The 26,793-nt window shown below is 42.7% G+C and overlaps 1 protein-coding gene across 1 annotated transcript in view; it reads right to left on the bottom strand.

Annotated features, from left to right (window-relative positions):
- Nucleotides 1-2,651: 2,651 nt before the first annotated feature.
- Nucleotides 2,652-26,793, bottom strand: part of tmem8b (transmembrane protein 8B) — a gene marked incomplete at its 3' end in the record, with an annotated part of 31,254 nt that continues 7,112 nt past the window's right edge. Inside the window, exons 3-10 of the mRNA XM_080765333.1 lie at nt 25,284-25,666; nt 21,254-21,350; nt 20,555-20,678; nt 19,120-19,262; nt 15,888-16,066; nt 13,040-13,186; nt 8,559-8,675; nt 2,652-2,987 (exon numbers count right to left, since the gene is read on the bottom strand). Coding sequence (XP_080621459.1) covers nt 2,652-2,987; nt 8,559-8,675; nt 13,040-13,186; nt 15,888-16,066; nt 19,120-19,262; nt 20,555-20,678; nt 21,254-21,350; nt 25,284-25,666 — 1,526 coding nt within the window. The remainder of the gene's footprint in view (nt 2,988-8,558; nt 8,676-13,039; nt 13,187-15,887; nt 16,067-19,119; nt 19,263-20,554; nt 20,679-21,253; nt 21,351-25,283; nt 25,667-26,793) is intronic.

The following is a 26,793-nucleotide window of genomic DNA, read 5'->3' as shown; positions in this document are numbered from 1 at the left end:
TCACAGTACCTGGGGGGGGGGTGGGGTGGGTGGGGGGGGGGGGGGGGGGACACGACACGACACGCAGCAAAGGTCGTCGGGCTTGGGACTCAAAACCCGCGACACGCTGTCAGAATGGATTACCAGCCTAGGTGCCTGGCCCGCGTGGCCAGCCCAGGCCTAGGGTCATATTTGTTAACCATGTTATAAAGAACCCTTGCTGAGCTTCCAGGGATGAGAGAAGTCCAAGGCAAACTCTCCCACCAAGGGGAGACTGGTCAGAATTTTAGTCCTGAAGGATGGTCAATTTGAAGCTAATGTGTTGGAGAGTCAACTTCACTATAAATGTCCAGGTGTGAGGGGAAAGGCAGTTGAGAAACTATTTAAACAAAGCTCTTACTTTGACCTTGGATTTGACTATGGACCTGTGATAAGAATAGAATTTCCCCGTGGGATAACAAAGGTACACAGACGCTAAATAGTCTCTGAAAGCACACTCACATTTATATTTATTTAGTATTTTAGAAATCAGAGAAACTACGCTTTTATTGGGAAGGTATTATTCTTCCAGTTTGAGGGAAAGGACGTTCTGGTTTGAGGATTCCGTCCTGATGACTAGAAAAGAATGACTACAACATGATGTAAGATATCATCTACGTCGTTCTACGACTACTCCCAACCGGATCACACTGCAATTTAGTAACACAGACCAGGCTTTCCTCCGAGGTGGAAAGCCTGGTGACGTGAGGTTAGGTGGAATGAGAAGAGTCAGAAGGAGGTGGTGGAGGCGGACACACAGATCGGTGAAACAATAGGATCCACCGTCTGTTTTCGCCTGCAAATTTGAAATCGGCCTCTCTAGCCCATTCTGACCTGAGATCAGATTCTAAAATTGTCTAAATCCTGACAGTTTTCTAAAAAAGCTATGTTTCTATGTCAGTACTCAGTCGTTCTTTGATTTTTCAAAAATAGCAGACCTACAAGCTCGTAGCGCACTCGGTGGCGCGCTATGAGCTTGTAGATCTGCTATTTTTCAATAGCTAACATAACATAATGCACCAAAAGGGGTTCCCGCCCAAAATGGGCTAGACCAGAAATCACACTGGCTCCTGGGGCAGGCTATGGGCACACCATGGCTCCGGAATAGGGAAATGCTCGGTTATGTTATGCCAGACACACACCCGTCAGATTAAACGGAACGTTTTGTGCCTTGCGCTGTAGGCTTCTACTTTAAGCAGAAGTTGGACATGCCCCAGGCCCAAGGTATGGCCCATGTGTTTTAGACCATATGTGCAATGCAACCGGCTTGTGCCATCATTTAAACCATCAAAAAATAAGGCCCATGATCTGTGTTGCATGACATTAATTTGATCCATTCATTGTAACTGAGAGTAGACACATTATAACTATGAATTCTAAATGAAATAGGCTAAGTTACAGTGTGTCTACAATATGTTGTAATGGACATGAGCACTTCTGTGTCTGGAGTCTGGACTGTTGCTGTACGGTGAATCAGTCGTTAAATATAGTAGAATTATTTATTTCCTGCTCCATTCGTGAGAGCATGCCGTTGCTAGCTTCAGCGCCTGGCTACCATGCAGTGACTTCCATTAGACCTGAAATTGCAATATCATGTCTTTGTGTGAGGGTTCACTGCCCCTAATACACAGAAGCTACAGTATGGAAGCAAAAGTAATGCTGATTTAAAGAAAGAAAACATTTATTGTTTATGAATCCAGTGTCAGACAGGTTCTGGCAGAAAGAACAGAGATTTTGAGGTCTTGGGTGTGAGGTCTAAAAATAATCCTGCCTTCCGCTCTCTTCCATCAGGCAGCTGGACTTTGGAATTGTTCCTGTTAAGAGCAATCAGCACATTTGTGTAAAAGCGAATACATTACAATTGCAAAAAAGACAATCTAACATTCCACATGACTACTAGATTTACATTTGAACGTCTGTGTCTGTGATGCCAATTGTGGTTTATACATACTATATTATAAAAATGTACAGAATAACATTGTTTTGTGTCTCAGTGCAAAAGATATTCCAAAAGAATATCATAAAAGCCGTGCCCTTGTTAATGGTTCGCAAATCTCCCCCCAGTCTGCAACCAAACCGTAAAATAGCTGGCCTTTTTTAGGAGACCGTCAATAAATAACCAACATAACCAGTTTTACAGTCACCGTCAAGTAGCAGCAGTGTTTCAGCTTTGACTTTAAATACATATTCACAAACAGTGTGTCACTGTACACCGACAATTCATTAGAACAACTTCAACAATGGATTAATAATTACAGCAGTGTTGTTGATAATTACCATGACAATAACAGCAACCAAAAGAACAAAACAGTCAATGTGTCGTATTTGCGTTGATGTATTTACATTTGCGTATTCAAGTTCTGTGGCTTATTTTCCCATGTGTGATTTTTTTCCCCCCCCAAGTAAAAGAAGGCAATGAAGGGCTGATTTATACTTCGTTGTGCGCTGGAGCCGTGCACAAAGATAGCCGATCTACAAGCTCTGAACATGGAGCAATGAGCCACGTTGCAATGTGAGCTTGTAAATAGGCTAATTTCGGTGCGCGACATGGCGTGCAAACGAGTATAAGTCAGGCAGAAGTGTCTGTAAGGTAACGAGGGGGCTGGGAGAGGCTGGCAGGGGGTGGAGGTTTATCAGCTGGTGCAGATGCTGTTGATGGAGATGATGGCCGGGTCCACCAGGCCCATCTCCTCATGCTCGTTCACGCACAGCTGATAGCCGCAGCCCCGCCGGCGCTTCAGCGGGGTGGCCTTGGCGTCGGGCTTGGCGCGCGGGGGAAGGAGGAAGCCCACGCTGCCCGCAATCAGCATGTGCCAGATGCTGTGGATGTAGAAGTAGTTCTCCTCGGTCTCCACGAAGGCATACAGTGCCACGGCTGAAACGGCGATCATGGTCCCCGGGAAGAGGAAGAAGACCCAGCGCTTCCAAGTCGGGGGGTAGCATCGCCGCCGCCGGATGGTACGCACCGTCTGATTGGCCGGGAATCAAACGCACACGCGAGCACACACACACACACACACACACACAGAGAGTCATGTCCTGCTCTTCTTTCTATACCGTTTTGTCATTTCTTCTTTTTTCTCCCAATTTAGTCATTGCCTGGCAGTTGCCCACTGTATATTGTGGTCCCCGTCACTGCCAACCCCCATTGTTGGCCAAAGGAGGGCGTATACTACTTCACCATGTGCCCGATACAAATGGAATTGGCAGCCATTTCTTTTCACCTGGCAGCGAGAAGTTTCGCTGGGGGATTCACTCCATCTCCCCCAGATCCCTTCCATGCTGAACAGGCACTGACCTGACCAACCAGTAGGAGCTTCTGGGGCAGTGACGTGGACACCATCCCCCCCCCCATCCCCCCGTCAGCTTCCCACCCGCCAACACCAATGCCATTTGTGTTGGTTAGAGCAGTGATACTCAACCTCAGGACCATTATGACTGGCCCACCAATGAAAATCTAAAAAAAAGAAAAGAAAATCTGGAAAATGAAATAAAAATAAATAAATCTGAATGAAGTTATCTTTAATTACATTATTATAAGTAATACTATTAGAGTTGTACTATTACTCGAACGAAAATAAAAGCTTGGGGGGGGGGGGGGGAGATGCAATGCAAATGAAAGACATATACTGTGTATCCCTATTCCCTGACATAATTTTATAGCTAAACGGACAGAATTCTATTTTATTTGAATGATGAAACCCAGCTGCCATTAATAGTTGGAAATGGAAATGGCAATTGCGGAAATGGAAATTGCGGAAATGGAAATTGCGGAAATGCGGAAATTGCGGAAATGGTGGAAATGGAAATTGCGGAAATGAAAATTATTTTCAATGTATTTCTACATTGCAGTTTATACTTTTACTTACAGTAAATAAGCATATGATAGTGTATTAATATACATGCAGCAGTGGCAGTATGATGCAAACAAACACTGACGTCTGGCAGCATACAGTACCACTGATGTCCAAAACAGTTACTTTATCAGTCTCAAAAGCTCTTCTTTCACTACACTAACGCATTGGTTCAACATTTACTGTATACAACCCACAAACAGACTTTCACCCCCAAAATGTTTCTGGAAACCTTGTATGTACAAACCGTTATTTAATTATTATTATTATTTTTAATCCGATCTACAAGCTCATAATACATTGCATGGCGACCCATCATGACATGAGCTAGCACATTGGCTATTTTCACTACTTTTGTGCGACACACCTGTTTGATGAAGTAGGGCTTTCATTTACGAAGAATCAAAACAAAATGAAACATGGGGATACAAGGTTTCTGCACGACAGCAGCTTCATAGTGTATTAATATAGCAGCAGCACTGAGAAGCCAGCAGTACAGCATACAGTATGTGGCCTTTAAATGGACCGCGCGTTGTCGTGATGCTTTTTCAATCAGCAGACTGACAGCTGGTTACAGCTGGATTATACGACCGCCGTGTCCTGCATGAACTAACGCAGTGCTTCGTGTACTATGTACAATTACATAATGTGTCGAATGCGTGTAAATAATATGAATAATGTGTGTGCGTGCGCCATTGTGTGAAACAGGCAGATTAGATAGTCCACAATAGGCGAAAACTTTGAAAGATTTTCATAGATTTTAGATCTAGAGAAAACTTTTTAAGGTTTTTAATTTTGAAAATAAAGACTAAAGTTCTGTCTGAACCTACATAGACAAAATATTTCATAGTTCCCACCTGTGGCTGCATTCCACTCTGTTGGTTCTCAACAGTTGGCAGGTGACACACAGACATTACCGACTAGTCTTTTCATTCACATGAATCTCTTCTGAAGTTCTGACTGTCTCAAAAAACAGGGTGATAGTGTGATAGTTTTAACGCCATACCAAATGTTTTTGGGGCGCTTGGCACCCCTGCAAAGCGCCAGACACCCTGTGCCCTCTGCTTGACTGATTTGGTTGTGTCTGGGAGCACTCGTGTGCCTGGCTTTGCGGAAACATGACAAGCTGATATGAAGGGGCCTTCCTGTAAAATGTACGATGCTCAGAATGTAGAACCACTCCCCCTGCTGGACAACATTTGCATTCTGCCAGCAGGGAGAGTCTGGGAACTCTCAGGCAGAGATGATGTACTCCGGTCCAATTCTGGCCGGAGCGATATGCGGCTGTATGAGGCCGCTAGAGGCGGGATCAACGCGAGACTTATGGCATATTGAAGCGCTGCCACAGCGCAAATGTAAACACAACCTAACAAGACTACAACTCGAAATTATTATGGAGATATCAAATGTTTGTCCCGCTGCTTCCGGGTTCATCGTTTCAGCTTGAGAGATCCCAGATGCAGGCAGGAGGAGGGAACTGGTGAACTCAATACTGCCGCAATCTGGCGAAGTCAGGTTCATTTTAACCTGCTTATTAGCCAGGCTACATTTTACTATACATGTAGGTCTGGACAACAGGCTATATTGACATTATATCACAATATGAGACTCTAATCTGGGATGTACGTGGGATATTGTGATATAGCGTAAGTGTCGTCTTTTCCTTTAATTACTTAGGCACCATGTCACAACGTGCCGCATTGCAGCACTGTGTGAACTTGTAGATTGCCTATTTTCGCTATTTTGTGATATTACATTTTTGTCCATATCGCCCAACCCTGAATTGCAGTTTGTATGCAACGTTGCTGTAGGCCTATGCTAATACCAGTCAGTGCAGAAATCAGTTCACATGGCCTTCTTTTGTAGCCTATGCCTCTTGATACAGCAAAAAAATGTTTGACTATGAAAAAGCTTGCTCTGCCTGCTCTACCCCAAAAAGTGTAATAATATTATTGTTTAATTGTGGAGTACAGATATCAGATGTCAGCGACTCTGATTGAAATTCAGATGAGCCACGACCTTGAGAAAAACTGTGAAAGGCTTTGGGTGATTCTGCAAGAATGTCACAAAAGACTGTGCAAGGGCTGTTGTTAATCTCTGAAGAAAATAAGGAATCTTTTGTACTGTAGGCTACCTTTGGAACTGTATCAAAGCTAGAGGGCTTATGCAGTGGAACTGAATAGCACTTCATCTTCCGCAGTTTCCAGTTTCTTCAGCTCACAAAAGGGGCAGCTCTCCGAGCTACAACTCCCACACTATATTCAGCACAAGCCAAGGCTTTTTCTAGTGAGGCCAGAGAAGAGACCTTGTTTCCAAACTCATGTTCGAGCTTTGCCGCTAAAGCATCTTTTTTCCCCTCCCAAACTGTGCCTGAAAGACTATTATTTTTTATCTTCTCAGTTGAGGGAGCACATTATGACTCGGAGAGCAGTCTGTGAAAGTACAAGCCGACTTATAATGGAACTACAACGCATGACTAATACCCACAAGCTGCGGAACATTTAAAGCTCCCTCTATGCTAATGTGGGATGGCTTCAATGGTCAGAAAACCAATAGTTCCCAACCCACATACGCACCCGCCGCCCCCTGCAACCCAATGTGACTGATTAGGTCTGCGTCTGTTGTGTCACACGTCAGGGGATCAATGGGAAGGACAATGAAGACACTCCTCATCTGCATTCTGAGACCTGGACCTAGACTGTAACGTGTAGGACAACACAAGTTGGAGCAGTTAATAAAAAACTGCTTACTTTCCTTTCCTTACCCATGAGGGGAATTTTCACAGTTTTTCTAATCAGAGAATGTTTTTTAAAACCAATCCTGCGATATTTACTGTATGTTTGTACAGATTTTCTTTTACTACAACCAGTAAGACGCCTGAGGGCGAGAAGCGACCTCACCCTTTAGGGCGAGGTCGCGTGCACGCATCCGCCTGGGTGACAGCAGACTGCTGAGCGAGCGCTGGCGCTTTGGCATGGGAGTAAAATCTAAATTTTCGGGCCTGTTAAAACTTTATTGCCGAACTAGTCATTAAAAGAAGTTACGTTGACTGCCGGTATTTACAGTTACCTTTGAGGAGTCAATGCGTTGTAATTCTACCTCCTTATGATGAAAATCCGGCTGAAAATAGTCCCATCGTTTGTTCCCCAGTCAACACATAAGCCACTTCTGCGATCCGATCAACAACAAAGACGCTAGCAAGCCAAGATTGTCCCTTGCACCCTCATTCACTTGCATTGGACTCAGTTTCACAAAGAGTTATTCAAAGACTAATTAAACATATAAAACAAATGGCGGGTTTAGCAGGGAAAGACAATGGAATAAAACGCGGGTTTGGTAGGTTATGAAGTCAATTCTAGTTTTCGCCGGCTGCCGGGCACAGCTGCACTAATAACTTTGTGGCAGGCCCGTCTAGAGTTTAAATGGACAGGTATCAGTCAAAGGGGAGACATCGAAGAGGAAGGATGGATGGGGAAGGATCAGGTCAGCTCCATATATCTAAGGGTTTGAGGTTTGAGGTCAGATGTAGAGTTGCTGGCCAATATTGATGACATCAGGGATCTCTATACTGTATATGGGCTTAATATTGATGACATTAGGGATCTCCATCCCTGATGATGTCACGTGATGTCATGTGCTCCAACCCTGATGTCACATGATGTCACATGCTCCATCCCTGATGATGTCACTTGATGTCACATGCTCCATCCCTGATGATGTCACTTGATGTCACATGCACCAGCCCTGATGATGTCACTTGATGTCACATGCACCAGCCCTGGCAGCCCTGATGATGTCACATGCTCTCTCACCCTAACCAACCAGCCAACCAACCGACACACACACTGACGGGAAATGCACAATTCCATATAAACTGGTCACAATTATACAATTGTATATACATCACAATCAAAATGATGCTGTTTTCACATCCTGTGTTTCAAAAAATATTATGTATGATTTTGAAAGCATGCATACGATTGACAGCTCTAAAAATAAAAAAGGGGAATTCAGAGATTTGCCATTCACCACTCACAGGGATGAAAGTATTTTAATTGAAGACATGATTAAACAGTTGAACTAAAGATCGATAAGGGCCCATTTGATTACCAACTCTCCATCGTTTAGCTGGGGACCAGCTGGAACCCCCTCAAGGCCCACTGGTGGTCCCCGGACCACTGGTTGAAAACCACTGCCCTAATGGATTTATCTTTTTATTGAATTATTTTTGAAAAATGTTTGAATTTCTTTTTAACTCACCGTATACAATTTAGGAAACAAACAGATAAAGGGACATTCAGTCGCGACCCCAAATGGATCCAGGTATGTGTTAAAAGGACATTCACCGCTGGAAGAAACTGCAGTCACTAATAATAGTAGTTAATAGTATAGTTAATAGTATTTGTTGATAGTTAATAGTATTTGTAGTAGATTTGACATTTGCACCCTATGGCCAGAAAAATAATGAAGTCTGTGTGTTTGACTAGGGTTTGACTGGATTGCTGGATTACTACAATACTACAAAACCATAATGCTTTGGTGCACTGCCCCACCATGTGGGCGGGTCTGTGGGTTTGTCTGACTGAGACAAATCCACACACAAAAACAAAAACAGGAAAGTGTTTTTTTTGTGTCCTTAAACACAGATCTGGTTGCAAAAGGGGTGAAGTGGGCCTGTAAACTCACCCATGCCACGGCCATGATGCCCAGAGCAAACAGGCTGGGGCCCAGCAGGTTCCACAGCCCATGGCGGTCCAGCTGCAACGCCATGGACAGAGACATCGCCCCCAGCAGGTACAGCACCTTGGGAAAGAGAGAGAGCACAGATCAACAACGAACATTACACTATTCATTGTCTCCACCAGGCCAAAGGCATGGGGAGAGTATGTTTTGCACTCCGTCCGTGTCCATCTGTGTACAAGCTAATCTCCGGCCCTGATGAAGACACACACTCCCTGAATGTCAACGACGAACCTCTGCCCACATTTTTCCACAATGGCCTGTTATAGCGCCACCATGAGGCCGATTTTTGCTAAACACATTTCTTTATATTACTCGCGCACTTTTGTCCCTACATCACGGAAACCGGTATACACTATTCCTACATGGTCCACTTCCCCATATTCCATCCCCATGGGCTAAAATCCAAAGTCTGCAGGATTGGTCCGTTTTGAACCAAATGCCTCAAATCATGAACGCACATGTACGTGTAATTTGAGGGACATTTTGCATGCACTTTTTATTTCCAACTAGGCCGGCGAAGAAATACCACTTGAAAATGTACATATCAGCCTCATGATGGTGCTATAACTGGCCCATTCGTGTTTTCACCGATCTGTGTAAAACTTTGTATGCACACTCCCTGATGGTGATGAACCTTTGACCTGCATCTGCTCTTTATAGGAGGCCAACTTATGTAAAACAATGTTTTTGATATTACTCCTTCAGATTTTATCCAAATCTCACGAAAATCGGTACACATCTCTATAGTCATCTGATCAAGACGGGTCTGTTTGATTTCTCATATTCCATCCTGATTGGCTAAGATTGGCTTCCAAAGTTCAGGAGTGGCCCATTTTGTACAAAATGCTGCAAATCATTAACACAGCGTCTGATTGCGGTGGAACGGCATGCATATTCCCACTAGGCTTAGGAAGAAATGCCACTTGACATTTTGCAGAAACGCTCCAAACCTGGTGGAGACCCTGAGGGGCACTTTTTCTAGTTGTGGGCTCGCTACAGCGAGCACACACTAGTTATTGCCAGCCTATATTTATTCTTTATTTATTCCACCCGTTTTTTTGACACACTACTACTTCCACATACTTTATGCTAGAAATTTAGTTCAAACTTCAAACTGTTCAGCTCTTTGCAGTGATGGGTGCTTGTATTTTTATTTTTACAAAGTTTTATACTTTTTATACTTTTTAACTTTTAAACTTTTTTTTACATCCTTTATAATGAGAGTCGATGGAAGAAAGGTCCCATTTTTCACAGTTAACTTTTTTGAGCTCTTATTACTCCGTCATACTTTCACTTTGAAACTTCATTCAAACTTTATAATGTTCATCTATCTTTGAACTTTCATTGGTGAAAAAGTTGTTTTGAAAAAGTTTATACTTTTTAAAATATTTAACTTTATTTATAGTTTTTGCCTCCCATAGACAATGAATGGGATTTATCTCTAAATCAACCTCACTTTTGCAGCCTCATTACTCTGGCATACTTTGTCGTAGAAACGTGATTTAAACTTTAGAACGCTCACACGACTCTGGACTTTTTCGTGGTTCAAACCGTATTCGAATACGTTAAACGGTTTTTCCAAAATCGCAGTTCAATCGCATGCCGTTTCGCGTAATTAGTGCCATTTTAGAGTGCGGGCCTTCTTTGACTAGAGTGTGGAGACTGAAATTCTTTCCTTGAAAATTTACCAAACAAATTGTCGTCCCGGCCAAAGTATTCATTTTACACGCATGTTCTTTTGTCATTTTGTAGCCACACATGTCCTCTTTCACACAATGTGACCACCAAAGCACAGAGACATACAGAATGTGAACTACGGCCTTTTAAGTGACACAAAAACAGTCAATCTGCTCATTGACCTCCATTGTATAATTCTTACGAGGAAATTATCGCGCTGACAATTCTTAACTCGCTCTTATAACCACATTTTCAATCGTACCAACACCACAATCGCACATGGTGTACCTCAATATCTCAGGCCACTCACAGCGAAAAAAATATTTGCATTCGACTTTTACTTTTTGCGATAGAGCAATTTGTTCGGGGCATAGTTTTCCCCCCTTCAGAACCATTGTAATCTCCCAGTCATAGTACTGGCATAGAACTTGGAAGTCTTTTACTTCCACAGCTGAGACATATAAGGGCTTAATTACAGGGCTGACATTAAAGTTACAAGATCTCAATGAGTTGCTCTGCGATACCTTGTGAGCTTGTAGGTCTGCTATTTGTGCAATTGGCTGGCCTTTACACAGCTCTCGCAAGAGCACGCACGCACGCACACACGCACACACACACCCTGTCTTCCTATTGGCTGGCCTTTACACAGCTCTCGCAAGTGCACGCACGCACGCACGCACGCAAAAAAATGAAAAAAAGTATTTTTTCCAAAAAAAAGTATTTTTTCCAAAAAAAGTATTTTTTCCAAAAAAAGTATTTTTTCCAAAAAAAGTATTATTTTGAAAAAAAAGTATTATTTTGAAAAAAAAGTATTATTTTGAAAAAAAAGTAATTTTTTGAAAAAAAAGTAATTTTTTGAAAAAAATTAAAACTTAAAAAAAAAAACTTTAACCTCTTTAACTTGAATTTTTTTAATAAAGATTTTTTTTTTTTCATTTAAAGAAAAACTTTTAAAAACACTTCTACAGCTTCCACATACTTTATTCCGCTTTATGCAGTTATTTATGCTTAAACTATAGTTTTTCCAAATGTTCATACTTTTTTTTAACTTTTACTTCAGCTTTAATACATTTTCTACTTTTGTTTACAATATGCTACAGTCCCGAAATATTGATTATGGATTTAGACCACCAATGGGAACACTATTACTCCGGTCCCCGACTTTCAAACTTGACACGGCAAAAACTTTATACATTGCAATTTATGCGAGCCCACGCAGTTTCTACAGGAACTGCCTTTCTAGTTTATATTAAAATGATCAAATTTTTGAATGAATTGCGCACACACACACACACACACACACACACACACACACACACACACACACACACACACACACACTACATTATATTGTATATATTAAGATGCCGCATACTGTAGGCAACCTAAAAGCCATATAGAGACTGGGCTCTCTATTGTTCTGTGTCCTAGAGGCAGAGGCAGATTTATGTTCTCTGTAGAGAATATAAGAGGATGGGGGTGGGGGGGGGGGGGGGGGTGTATTGTTGCACATTGCAGGGAAGCCCCAGGGTTAATGGAGAAGAGGAATGTGTGTGTTCTACCAGTCTCCTGTTCTAGGCAAGAGGGATGGGGTATTGTGGAAGAGGTGGGCCAGAAGAGATGGGGGAGTTGTAGAAGAGAGATGGGGGTATTGCAGAGGAGGGATGGGGGGTATTTCAGAGGAGGGATGGGGGTAGAGGACAGATGGGGGTAGAGGAGGGATGGGGGGTAGGCTACTGGAGAGCAGGGAGAGAGTGACCTGCCTGCAGGGGAACAGGACTAATTGGTGCAGACTGAGTAGGAGAGGCTCAGTGTGATGACGCCTGTGGACTCCAGGGCAGCACCGGTCATCAGTCACACTGCACCACTGGATGATAGCATACGCACGCGAGCACTGCACGCACACCCACAGGTGCTTGTGCGCACGCACGCACGCACGCACAATGACAACAGTTACTACAACAGTAGGTCCTTCACACTCTACTGCAACTGCGGTCATGCACACAAATCAACAAAAGGCACACACACGTACGTACGCACGCACGCACACTCCCTCTGGTGTAAACAGACAAACACATCGTGCCCACATCCACACGAACATGCGCAGCAGTTCCACTTGCCAGGCCTGACATGTGCGATTTGATTAGTGACTGCGTGCATAATGCAACGCTCAGCAGAAATGAAAGCCCTGGAGGACAGCAGATGTTGAGGCATTCTCCCTCCATGCCCCTAAAACCCTCTCCCTCTCCCTCTCTCTGTCTCGCTCTCAGACATGGAAGTACACACACACACACACACACACACACCTGTTAGTGTTTACACGTTATCCTCCAAAGCAATATGTCAACACAACCACAGAATTTAGCACTGCATGCTGCCGAGGCCAAAGCATTGATCTTTCAAAATCCATGCTAGAACATCCGGCCGTGCAACATTCATTAAAGGCCCCAGTAATAGCTTCTCTATTTGGGTTATTTTCCTCGTCAGAAGCACCCTCCCCATATACACTGTAATCCCTCTTTGTGTCGGGGGTTTATCTACAGCTGTTCAACGCAAGTGTAGAGCACACAGCTTATAGGTGCAGCATGCTTCTTCAAGGATGCTCAGCAGTGAGCACACACCCAATTAAAGAGAGACAGAGAGAGAGAGAGAGCAAGAAATGCATTCACTTGCCACACCTTTTTGCTGTTCTCCAGCCTTCATTGATGCAATGCCTCAACCACTATACTCCATCAACACATTCATACCTGTTTGATGATAGACTTGAGCCTGGCCATTGCAATCACGGTGACCCACACGGACATGAGCGAGCCCAGGAAGTCACAGAACTGCAGCACGTCATACTCCATGATGCAAAAGACCACAATGCCTGGCTGATCACAAGCATGGTAGAACTGCCGAGAGAGAGAGAGAGAGAGAGAGAGAGAGAGACAGACAGACAGAGTGAGTGAGCATTGTGGCTAATCCTTGCATAAGACCGGCGAAGGGTTTTGGATTTTTGCACAGACTTTGCACTTGCATGATTACTGTTGTATTATGAAGTCATCATCAGTCGATGATGAAAATGTGTGAAGTAACTGTAATACAAAGAAACGCTCCACACGTCCCAAACTCTTCTCCCTTCTGGCTCCAAAACTGTGGAATGCACTTCCCATTGCAGTCAGAACAGCAGCATCACTCCCAATCTTCCGCCGTAGTCTGAAAACCCACCTTTTCAGACTTCATCATGGCCCATAGCACTTACCCCACCCCCTTAGATAGCATTTCTGTAGACTTAGATAGCATTTGACACAGACTTATAGCATGTTATGGAGACAGCACTATAATTGCATTGTATGTAGTCATAGCACGTCATAGTACATATGTATAGCATAGTAGTTTATATGTATAGTTTCATTATATAGACATTCCACTGTTACTTTCTTAGCTTACGCATGTTTCATGATAAATGTTTTTATCTTGCTTAATGTAAATCGCTCTGGATTAAGAGCGTCTGCTAAATGCCTAAATTGTAATTGTAAATTGTTGTGTACAGAACGTCTGCTCACCCCCCCACCCTAAAAGAAAATCAACAGCAATTTTAACCAATTAAGAAAGACCTGAGGCCTATAAATGCTTTCTAAATCAGTAGTTGTCACACTTTGACGAGTTTGATTTTTTTTCTCTAAAATAGCAGATGTAAAGATTGCAGTGCCGGGCCTGGGCCGTGGCTCAGCGGTCCAGGAACCTTGGCTGGCAATCCAGTCTGGCAGTGTGCCGTGTGTTCGACTCCCGATCCCGACGGCCTTTACTGCATGTCTTCACCTCCACCTGTCTGTCCCTCCATAAAAATAATATAAAAGTGACGCACTGTGACCTTGTAAATCTGCTATTTTTGAATAGCCAACGCAAAACTCTAAAATGATTTGACAGTGACAAAGATGCTTTCATGGTTTTAATGGGTTAAAATGTACCGGTAATTTTGCTTCCCAATTATTAGTTTCAGCGTTAGAGCTAAAATTATGTAGAGAGATTAGTCAGTCTGGTTTTAAATCCCTGGTTGTTAGAACGTTTGTAAATTGGTAATATTATGCGTACAATATGTGTATAGCATAATAATACTGCAGGCCTATGTCTCAATAAATGTTGTCACAATAGATGTTACTGTACATAACATTAGATGACGATAACCAGGACAAATGAAAAAACAAGTGGAGTTAGGAGGTTTTTGTCGTAGCCCTTTTTAATACTTTTCATTGGTTCAATGAAAAGTATTAAACGTAAAGGGTGGTCAATAGCAGTGATTTATAGAGGGGAAAAAAGGTGGCTAAATGGCTGGAGTTAGCTGGTTTGGCAGATAGTTTGAGGATCCAATGGAGTTAGGAGGTATTCACAGAAGCACTTTTTAATACTTTCCATCTTTCAGTTCAATAACATTGATTTAGGAAAAATAATAATAATCTAATATGGAGTTAAGTGGTTTCTTCCGGACGGCAACGATATGTTGACGTTTGATTTATTTTATATCCCCTATTATTATCATGATTAGCCTACTGTCTTTTTTTGTTAGCTTTTTTCTTTTTAATTATGTTGCTGCAATGACGGAAGAAGCAAAAAAGAAAAGAAAAGCGTTTGACTCTGATGTACCTGCACACAAGAAGATACAATAATGACCGTCGATCACCTTATTGTTGGTATCAGCTGAGCAAGGAGGCCATCTATCCCTCTTACAAGGTGCTATAGGTCTCTGGAAGATGGATTGCTGAAGCAGGGCACCACACCTACTGTCAGCACTTTACCGCATGTCTTAAGGGTACAGGCTGCTGCAATTTTCCTCTGCAACGTTCTATTGCTTAGCGGCTATAGCCTACATGTTACTAGCTTCATAGTACGACAGTGCTGTGCGCCAATAGTCAATAGTAGATCTACAAGTTCACAAGACATTGCGCGAATGCCACCTCTGTTGTGTGATATCCATATTCTGGGGAGGGTACCCGAAAGAAATTTGGGGTACTGTAGACAGCCCAGACCTGGAACGCATCTGTGTCACCTTAGCCTTTTAACCACTTTAAGCATTATTTTAAACTTTAGCTATACTGACAAATAGCAGACATGCAAGCTCATAGCGCAGCACGCAGTGTCACACTACAGGCTTGTAGATCTGCGTTTTTTTGGGGGGAAAAATCGTGAAAACGTGGGCAAATCTTTGAATATGTATTCTTTCACAGCAAACATTTTTAACTTTAACTCTATCTTTGCTTCTGGGGGGTCCCTGGAACAACATGTTTTCAGATCAGGGTTGGCGGCCAATTGCATATCATTTTTGGGGTCCTTGACATTAAATAGTTTCAGAACCACTGAGAAACATAGGTTTGTCAGAAAACTGTTTTGAAGACATTTGTAGAATGTGGTCTCGGGGCTCAATGGGTTAGGTGTACTCTAGAGGGTTTAACCCATTTTGGACTGACGTCAATTAAAAAAAGGCTTCAAAATATTAACATTTTTCTGAAAAAATCTCTATGGGGCCAAAATGGGTCAAGTGGTTACTCTCAAAGTATATGCGGCAAAGTACAGTAATTCACAGTGTGCAGTGTGTACTGTATATGCACGACTCACCGTGGAGAAGAACATGGTGAAGATGTAGACCGAGGCTTCCAAGAGGTAGTGGCTGCGGATGGCGATGGCCACGGGCGGGACGAACATCAGGTTACTGAGACACAGGAGCAGCGTGGAGAGCAGCTGGAAGCCATAGGAGTAGGCCTCCGAGTTGTCTGTGCATCCCCAGCCGTCCCAGCCTGACGCACGCACGCACACACACACACACACACACACACACACGCACACACACACACACGCACACACACACACACGCACGCACGCACATGTACACACACACACGCACGCACACACCGTCAAGTGGCTATACGCAAAACAAACAGCCGATCAGCAAGCTCGCATGCAGGCAGCTAAAAGACAGCGTAGCTTGCTCGTTAGCTGTCACTCGTTAATTTGTTCCACCTGTGTATTCTCAGAAGCGCATTGAAGTGGGCACTATAGGGCAAAAGCAGAACCTCCATCACCGTGACCGTTTTGCTTAGACAATGATCAGACTCATCAGAGTTCACTGCTTTTTGGCAATAGGCTATGTGATGCTATAGAGAGCATATGCTAATATCTCATGGCTGCGGTTCACCCTATCCGCGATCATGCTGGTGTGTGTGTGTGTGTGTGTGTGTGTGTGTGTGTGTGTGTGTGTGTGTGTGTGTGTGTGTGTGTGTGTGTGTGTGAGTGTGTGTGAGAGAGAGAGACACGTCTTTAAAAAATCATAACTTCTGACAGGAATGCACTAGAAACGCACTAGAAACCGCACACGGTCACGCCCGCGTCACGCCCGATATATGGTCATGCCTTGTGACATCACGTGATGTCATCAATATTGGCCAGCAACTCCACATATCACCTCAAAACTCAAACCCTTAGATCTCCATATATGGAGCTGACCTGTTCTGACATTCCATATGTTGATCCTTCCCCATCCATCCGTCCTCTTCGATGTCTCCCTTTGGACTGATACCTGTCCATTCAAACTCTAGACGGGCCTGCCCCAAAGTTATTAGTGCAGCCGTGCCTGGCAGCCCAGACAATGCCCCTGTGACACACACTAAAAGTATGGAGCTGACCTGTTCTGACATTCCATATGTTGATCCGACCTCATCAAACCCTGTACACTCAAGACACGCTCCATATACTGTATGACCAGTACAGAACTCATTCCATATGTTGATCTGACCCCCCATGCCAAAGCGCCAGCGCTCGCCCAGCAGTCTGCTGTCACCCAGGCGGATTCTCGCCCCCCTTACTGGTACTAAGAATAGAGGCTTAAGTGGTTAATAAAACATGGATACCAACTGTAGGAGCCATTAGGATGGTGACTTATTATTTCTTAGGTTGGCATACTATTTTTGAACACTTGGTGGCGGGCTTTAGATTTGACAGCACTGGGTGTGTATTTAAAGGGCACCCAGGTGCAGTTATTCAGGTTAGACACAGGGTATGGTGGGAGCACACCGTTCTTACCAGCCAGTTATTCAGGTTAGACACAGGGAATGGTGGGAGCACACCGTTCTTATCAGCCAGCAGCCAGAAGCAGACAAAAGAACAGGATAATCGCTACATATTATCACTGGTATGTTCATCTCATCTGTACAACTCTATACAATAAATACAGTCAAACAGAGCTCTACGACTGGACATCCATCTGTCATGTTTCTGTGTGCACTGCTGCGTACGATCACTTCCACCACCTGTGAAGTAATGTGCAACAAAGTTTGAAGTGAAGGATTGCCATTACACCAACATTAGAAAAATAAGATCCAAATAGGACTTGGATAAGACAGTGTACTAAACTTTTGTGGTCCGCTGGTGAGTGGAGTGTTTCATGTCAGATTATAATATACGGTAGTCTTGACATCTTGTACAATGGACATATATTATAATATGTTCATTGTACAAGATGTTGTGCTCCTGAGACAGAGACTGTTGTCACTACACTGCCAGCGATGCGAGCAGGCGCCGATGAATCTCATTAGAATATGTTTTTTAATGAGACTGTCCTGTCATACCGCGAGTGTGCAGCGACGTCGTCCACCCCTCATATATTTGCTCGCGGAGTCTCTATTTCAGAGAGGTTTCGCGGCCCCAAACACTTTTATTGGTTGAGATCTACACGCTACTATTTATTATTTGATCGGTTCAGGCTACGTCGCAACGCAATGGCCGACGCTCCATATCAGGACAGTTTTCCGTGCAATATCGCAGTCGGAACGCTCGCTCCTTGCCTGTGTAGATGAGGTGTTATGCACAGGCACATGATTACAACAGATAAAGCTGGCCAACCAACCCACCCAACCCTAAATATGACAATGAAATCAGACTGACAACAAAGTGGATTTAATAAAGGCAGATCAAAGGGAGGATTTTCTTTCTTTTCTAAACCCTCTGAGGACATGGGTTTGTTTGGTTTCATAAGCTCATCTTTTATTGAAAGCGGGAACATAATTAAGGACATGCTTTATGGTCTTATCAAAAAGATTTATATGGAAGATAATAACAGCACTCCCTGACTCAGCGGTCTGCGGAGCAGCGGAGCAGCGGAGCACATAATGGACTCACAATGTCTAAATCTGGCAAATGTCAGCTTGTCTCATTCATCTGCCTGTGCATGTCTATATATACCACTCAATAAATACATCAAAAAATAAAAAATATATAAGCTCTAAAGTATGGAATGGGCAACATAATTATGCACGTAATTTGCCACTCAAGTCTTCGAAATTGTGTTTTTGTTTGATCAGTAAGCAGCTTTCTCAAGTAAGTGAATTGGTGCTTTTGTGGGACAGTAATGCTGACAAGAAAATTAACAGCAAAGAGATCACAGGAGTGATCTCTTTGCTACCTGAGACTACCTTCTCGTCCTTCTGATATGAATTCAGTGCATGCCCCATATGGTTTATATCCCTACAATATGTACATACGTAGGTATTTTTCCAGCCAAGAATGAATAAGGTTAACTCAACATTCCTTTTATTTATTATGAGCTTGGATCTTCCAATGTAATCACCAGATGATCACCAAAATGTCAGCAGAGGTGTTACTCTCTTCCCACGAGAACAGACAACGTCTCTTTAAGCTGTTATTCACTTCTTTGACAACTGTTGTCACATGAAGACTGGACGCTTCTCAGGATCGTCCACAGGTCGATAAAATCACATCACACAGCTTGCAATATTACATAATACATACTGTCTTGTACTATAAACCACTGTGTGTTGTAAATGGCTTTTCTCACCTGCTTTACATTCACAGGCAGCATAAAGGTAGTTGTTAGTGCGTAGAAGCTTGCATTGGCCATACGTCCCGCAGTCGTTGATGCATGGAGTCAGGTAGGAGCGCAGGTACACCTCCGCTGTAACGTTGGTGCAGGCCTCAAATCTGGGAACATCACACGAGGAGGACATTTGTGAGGTGTTCCACTGGAGCGTGTACAGCACGCAAGCGACTTCATTAAATGTACAGAGTTTAGTACAGGACAAGGAACGTCAGTTCTAGACCAGTACCGGCGGTCACAAATCAGAAGTGAGCTTATTTTTTTTCCTTTTGGAGGGCATTAGAATGGATTAGGTGGAGCAGAATCGTGCTCAGTATGAATTTTGTGATGAACGTAGCTGAACAAAGAACAACCTCTAACCAGCCCGTCTCTCTCACACACACACACACACACACACACACACACACACACACACACACTTCACCCAATCCATCGTCGAGAGTGACGATGTATTAGCTTCTATGCCTACAGTATATCCACAGAAAATGTGTAACTCTTTCATTTAGCCTGCAGTACAGTATGTGTACAGTATGTGAGTTTTAATTATTTTGTCTCAGAGCGATACATCTGCTCTTTTTTTCCCTTTTTTGTCATTTTAATTGCAATAAAAAAAGAATACTGCCTCATTCCCATTTGACAAACAAGTCTTGATATTAGCATGTGTAAAAGAATGGGAATAAAAGACATGGTTAAGATGTGAGAAACGCAAAAATCTGCTACATGCTTTCCAGACCTCTGTAATGCAACGCTTGTGAGTTTGTAGATCTGCTATTTTTGATGCGCAACACAGGCACGCAATAAAATATTCAGGCTTGAGCTCTGTCATCATGTGAGGATGAAGTCTGGTGTCACACCATCTGTTATACAGATTCAATTAAAAAGACAGATTCACATGATTTGATCCTATTCAAGTTTTCTTCAGTTCATTTATTGGCTTTTAGATATGGCAGGTTTATCCCTCCATAAACCACCTGCAGAACTAAAAGCGTATATCTCAGTGAAAGCTTAATTTTGACAACTTCACTTACTCTGTTCCAGTGCTGAATGACTACAGAATAATTTTGTTGAATGTGTGACCTTAGGCACGAAAAGTATTTTTTAAAGCAAGTCAAAGTCTACATCAGAATTATGCAGTTCCCACGATGTAGCCTACAAAAGCTAATAACATATTCCCAAGGAAACAGCTAGAAATCAAACGGGCAGAATGCAGAAGGCTGGCTGCATCTCTCAAATAGTGGCCATGAATGCTTTATTATTGCAACGTTCTATTGATTCCTAATGCCGAATGCGATTGAAAGAATCTAGTGAAGTAATTAAACATGAATACACACAAGAAATGTAATGATGTGTCTACCACTGGCTACACCAGAATCAGCATTGGCTTTGCAGCTCTCACCCATGTTCTTTGGCACAAAGAGAGCGCAGGCTGAGGTACCAGGTGCCCGTTTGCGGGTAAGGAATTCTCAGCTTGGTGATGTTGGAGGAGGCGTTCACTGAGAGGAGGAAACCGGCACCTGACTCTGAAAGTGAGAGCAAAGAGAACGTTCTTATCTTATTACTACAGTGTTCAGAAATGCTAATGGATGAAAACAACATGTATAATAAACAACCACCAGCCTCCTCTGCAATCATTTCAGGGAATGATTTCACACTAATTTCTGGATGAAGCAATTTGGTATAATTGGACTGTAAATATGTAGTTTTCCCATAAACGTCAATTATAATGTAATTGGAACACGGCCAGGTGCTGAGTTCTAGCAGTTAATGGAAGATGAAAAGAGGTGTCATGTTGCTATAAATGCTCCTTTAATTTTATTAAATAATGTACTTTACTGTATGGTTCTTAGGTATTGAATCACTTTATGTGCCGTGAAACAAAAGCATAAAAGTAATAATAAAAATAATAAAACGTAATAATAAAAAAGCAATAAAAGCACGGTTAGAAAGGCTAAGGAAAAGCCACACCTATAAAGTACCCGATAACAACATTTGTAATAAGAAAAAAAATTAAATCTCACATTTATAACTCGATTGCAGACTCCATTATTACTCCCCCCCCCCCCCCCCACAAGACTGTGCCTCAAGGTTGACATACCTGATTCACATTTCAGTGAAGAATTATCACGCAGGAACAGAGGCATCCCATGGTTCAGGCAGCCGAACACTGTGACGTTGGCTCCTTTGACTGTCGACTGCAGGAGGAAATGCACACGTCAACATCAAACATCCATCCAGCCTTCATGCATGTGATGCTTGTTTGGCGAGTCTGGTCGACACTTACGGTATCTATAGGTGGCATTTCCCTAGGTCTCAAATCCCTTCGACTCTGAGTGATAGTGAGCTTTAAAATGTCTTACCATCAACAGCAATTTATTTTCTTTCAAAATAGCCAATCTAGAAGCTCACAGAGCGTCGCCACGCGTTGTAAACTTGTAGAGTGGCTATTTTTGTTGCCAAATGTTAGGGTTCAAGTGAGAAGAAAGGCTAGGGATTAAATTAGACAAATTGGCATATGCCTGTGGAACTTGGTTGGTAAAATCGATGACATGAAGTGTCAGTCATGTAAAAGGAGGGAGTACTGTAGACAGTGCATGCAGGCAAAAAATATTTATAAATTCTCTAAGATCACTCTAGCACCAGCAACTAGCAACTTGACAGTTAGTAAATTCAGCAATCCGTCCACATTGGAATTATTCAGTCACACTCTCAGCAGGCAAGGATTGGGTGCAGCAGAGCGTTCATGTTTAGAACTTTAGTGTATGGGATTCATTCAACAGCTAAATTGCCACCAAGCTAGCTGCCACTCCACGACATTTAAAAGAAGCAATTGTCACACAAATTGCCATGGAATTTGAAAGTTACATGATACAGTGACATTGATTGTTCCAACTAAGAGAAATTCTGTTTGCAAGGCCACAGTACAGAAAATAGAACACATACAGAAAGACTGTAAAAAGAAAGGAAATGATGAAGTTTGTCAGTCCAGTAATGATAATAATGTGTACACATTTTTCTCTTGTATTAAGCCAGAAATGCGGCGTGAAGTGCTGCATTATCTGCTTGCCCAGCGGATTATTTTTTCCAGGGTTATTCTGCTGACAACATATCGTTTCTCGTTGTCAGCGTGTTTTCTTGTTTCAAATCGTGAAAATATTGCCCTATTGTAACTTCTTGGACATTTGAAGAAATTCACACATTGCACCATCTAGTGGAACAAACCACACATTGTTTTGTTTTTTTTACGTCACCCCATACTTTCTGTAGTACAAAATGATGTCATAGATACAGTGGGCACTATTGTCCTGCTCTTGTATTTCCCTCCCCCTCCCTTTGTGCCAAATACCAAACTGCACTGCTGCATCTTTTAAGATGCAGAAGCAGGGAACAGCATGTCAGATTGCATTTTGATCACAATATTATGAACCTCTGCAAAAGTAACTGTAGGTCTAAAGTGTGTCTGTGAATTACATTTCGGTAACTCGCATTGAAGAAATTGCTGTCTGTCTGTCTGTCTGTCTGTCTCTACAGTGCAGACAGTTATACCACAGCATTCCCGCTATTCCAATGCACCACCATTCCGACTCGCGGCATTACTAACCCTGTCCCTAAACCTAATCGCATGCGGAAGCCACGTAGTCGGAATGGCGGTGTGTCGGACTCAGAATGCCACTCTGTCCCCCATTATTTAGTGGTAGGCTGACAATAACTAGCATCTCCTTTCATCACCACGGGTTCCATGCGGTAAAACCCTGTATCCATTAGACATGGGGTACATTTGGATGAACACTATGCACATAGACGTATTGTACTTTACACATGTTGAAACATCTGCAATAACCTCACCCTCTCATGTGCGTGTCATACGCATACCAGGAAGAAATGCACACTGGACCAAGCAGTCCACAAAATTTGCATAAACTTCTCCTGAAAAATGGTTTTGGTACTACAGTATCATTTATGTTTAACAATGCTAAAAGCTGCATCAATGGACCACCAATTACTCACAAACTGAAATAATATACGATAGCTTGGTCAAATGTTAAAGAACACCAGATTGAATTCTCTCCTATCCTTTTTCCCCCTTCTTCTTCTTCTTCTTCTTCTTCTTCCTTCTTCTTCACAAAATGTACAGGAATTTCTCCAGTCAATACTCAAGAGGCACTTCTAAATTGATTCAGAGATTATAAACAATCGTAGTTGTGGACCACATTCAAAATGAAAGCCTCCTGCTTTGACTTCATTGCAAAAACATCAAAACATTGACATTTGTTCAAAGATTATTGGAATTTTGTAAGCACACGGTGCGCTTTTGTAAGCTACAGGGCTCCATGCCCAGGAGCAAATGGTGTTGACAGAACAAGTTGGCAAAAACAAAATTGTCCAAGTCACTGTGAAGAACTGACACCATTAGTCTCAACTGGTGTTGTCTCTTTGCTCACATTCTATGGTCGAACCAGGAAACGAACCAACAACGATCCAAAAAAGGACATCACTCTGCCACACCATGCGTACAGTAAGTGCCTCTGCACTGTTATCGTTAGAACCGATTATACATTTTTACTATGCTTTCAAAACATGTTCAGGTGGTCTTCTAAGCCTTCTTAGCCTGCACCCAATGAGCTGCAATACAGCCGTAGGCAGGTGAGGGTGTTTGTAACAAAAAATGTCCTTTGAATTAATGTGCTTTGTAAAGCATTATTTATAAGCCAGGCTTTTACACCATTTGTTTCTAACCAATTTAATATGCAGCACTAAAGGCACACGACACACAGTTATGTTCAAGGTAATGCACATAACCAAACAAGAAAGCCCTCCATTGAGTCAAAATCACTGACTCCAGTTCAACAGAATTCTTCATCTCCAGCTACAAACGCACTGTGGCTCAATGCACCTTGAAAAATAACATTAGGTTTTCTGCTCATATAGTCATGAAACTATTACTTTGATTGGTTTACTTCATGAAAAGGACTGAGACAGACAGGACATAATTATCATGATGCCAAGTGAAAAAATCATTGACTACTGTGGCCTGAATCACCATCAACAGCTCAATGGTCCGCACTCATTGATACAAAAAGTATGCACCAAAATCAGTATGCTATGAAACAGGACATGGACACTAAAACGAGTCAAATCTGACTATTCTTCAACCCACCTCAATTATGTTGCCAAATTTGAGACAAAGGCAGATTTGGCAAGTGTCTCCTTTGCTGCCGCTTAGTCAAAGAGATATTTTTACTTCCCAATGTGGAAGTCCATGGTTGTGTTTGAAATAAACAAACCCACTGCTGTACACACAATGGATGTCATCCTGTCATAAAACAGCTGCCACATAAACAAGCATAGCTGCAGCACTGTCCTAGTGCGAGGATGAATTATAGTACACAAGCAGCGTTGGGCTGACTCTAACAAAACTTTGAGCGATCAAGTACCATAAGAGAGTCAAATATTAACTCAACTGCAACATGCATTTGCAATTTTGCAGCAAACTATTATTGCAGTAGGAGAGCTCTATATGCATTCCTCTTGCAAGGACAGCTTGATGTGATACAAAGCTAGGAGCCCCAGTTTCCGTCTCCCCAAACCCTGCAGGCTTGTTAAAGAACATAGCATACTGGTTGTTCTTGTCACACTAGCGGAACATTGCACCCCAATACAGCAGGACACTCTCTGAATAATCTATGCCATTGATCCTACAGTATACACTACTATAATATATATATACGGACACAGAAACAAGGATTTGTAATAACAAATAGCAATATCAACAATCAAAACTTGGTAGTATTATTTTCATGCTACCCCTTCTACCTCGTTTGCTTTCTATTGAGTTGTAAAACTTGCTGATTAAGTCTGCAGTTAAGTTCTTCATCTACTGGGCTCCCTGCTGTCTGAGCACCCACAGATGCATGCCAAATGGTGACCGCTCAGCCAATCGCCATACTGTATAGAAGAGAGATGCTTCTTGAATTTGATCAATCAAACTCTCAGTGATTGGTCACGCTCTGCTGTAGCAGTTCCACTATTCAACCGTGCGATAAAGGCGCACGAAAAGGTATAAAGCAGGCAGCAGGCTTCAGATTTCACAGCAACAAAGTGCCGTAAACTTTGATGCCAAGACTCACCAGGTTGAGTTTAAGCTCCATGTTGAGGACCCCTCCGCTGTCCAAGACGGGCATCAGATTTATAGCAAACACTGCCGCCCTGTCGGGTGGAATGGATATGTTGGGTCCAAAGAAGACGTAGAAATGCACCGAAAAGGTGTCCAGCTCATTGCGCAGGGTTGGACGGATGGGCCAGCACTTGTTGGTGTCGGCGGTGGGGGCCAGGTAGATGATGCTGTCCTCCGAGGTGTGCAGGTGGCTGACATTGTGCGGGAGGCCGGGCAGGTCGGCCACGGCGAGGGTCTCAGACAAGGAGAACCCCATTGCGGTTCCAAACGACTGGGGCATGTTCAAAGATGAACTGGGCGACGGTGCTTCCTTGGACAGATTGGGCTTGGAGCAATCTAGACAGAGGGGAAGAAATACGGAAATGTACACAATAATTCTGATTGTGGCAAACCAATGTTTATAATAGATTCTACAAAGGAGATTGTGGTGCATTCATCAAAAGCACCTTATAATTATGTAAACCTACAATATCTGATGATAATCATTATAATCTCATCATGGGCAAACACGAAATAACATGATATTTGCTTGCATTATGCATGGTAAGTGAACAAGTCTTTTGCAAATGTTTGGAATAATCCCCTTCGGCGTGCTTTCATAATGAAAACACAAAGTTTCTGTGCTCTATACTTGATTTTTAATGAGGCAAAGATACACAGAAATAATAAATATTATCTTTTGTCGCAGCATTTCAAAGTCTTTGCTGCCATAGTTTAGTGCTGTCTCAGTCTCTCAACATGTTTCAAGTATTTTGATGTTTGTTGTGGTAAAGGCTATAGTGTTCCTAAAATAGACTGGTCTCCACATAAAGAACTTAAATTCGATTGTTTATGTACTAAAAGAGTGATTTGAGAGATGCAATACAATGTAAGTCAATGACGAGGATATGTTTGAATAATCAATTTCTAATCAGCAATGCAACAGAGCAAGGTAGGTATCTCGCAAATTGGACTAGTTACATCATGGTAACTACTCGGCCCAAACCTCTACCAAAGTGTTCTTGTGCTTTAAACATGTATTATTTACCTTCAGAGAAATATAGTATGTATAAAGCTACCCTTTCTAATCCCCTGTACTGTATGTATCTAGCACTCCAGCCAGCAGCATGAAATTTGCAGAGCAGACTGAATGGAAGTGTGTGGCCATTTCCGTCCGAGAATATAATAAGCCAGAAACCATGGGGAAGGAGAGGACTCCGGCTAATAGTACTTCCCCCCCAACTTGAGGCATTCTTCAATTTAAGAGCAAATCCACAAAAGGTCAAGTGAAATAGGGCAGGCATGCAATGGTAAAGAGACTGTGAATAATTAGCCTGGGTTGCCATGGCGACAGAGTGCACAGCGTACAGTGAGGAGCGGTGGGATGGGGATCGCTACATGGATGTCGACTTCCCGCAGCTTTGCGAGCCGTCCCCGTGGGCTGAGCACAAAGCATATCTCTGCTCCCCACAAGTTAAAGCCAG

This window comes from Protomyctophum bolini, assembly GCF_963924005.1.
Source record: "Protomyctophum bolini genome assembly, chromosome: 6".
Classification (NCBI taxonomy): domain Eukaryota; kingdom Metazoa; phylum Chordata; class Actinopteri; order Myctophiformes; family Myctophidae; genus Protomyctophum; species Protomyctophum bolini.
The sequence above is the reverse complement of the archived record's forward strand: the minus strand, read 5'-3'. Positions and strand labels throughout refer to the sequence as shown.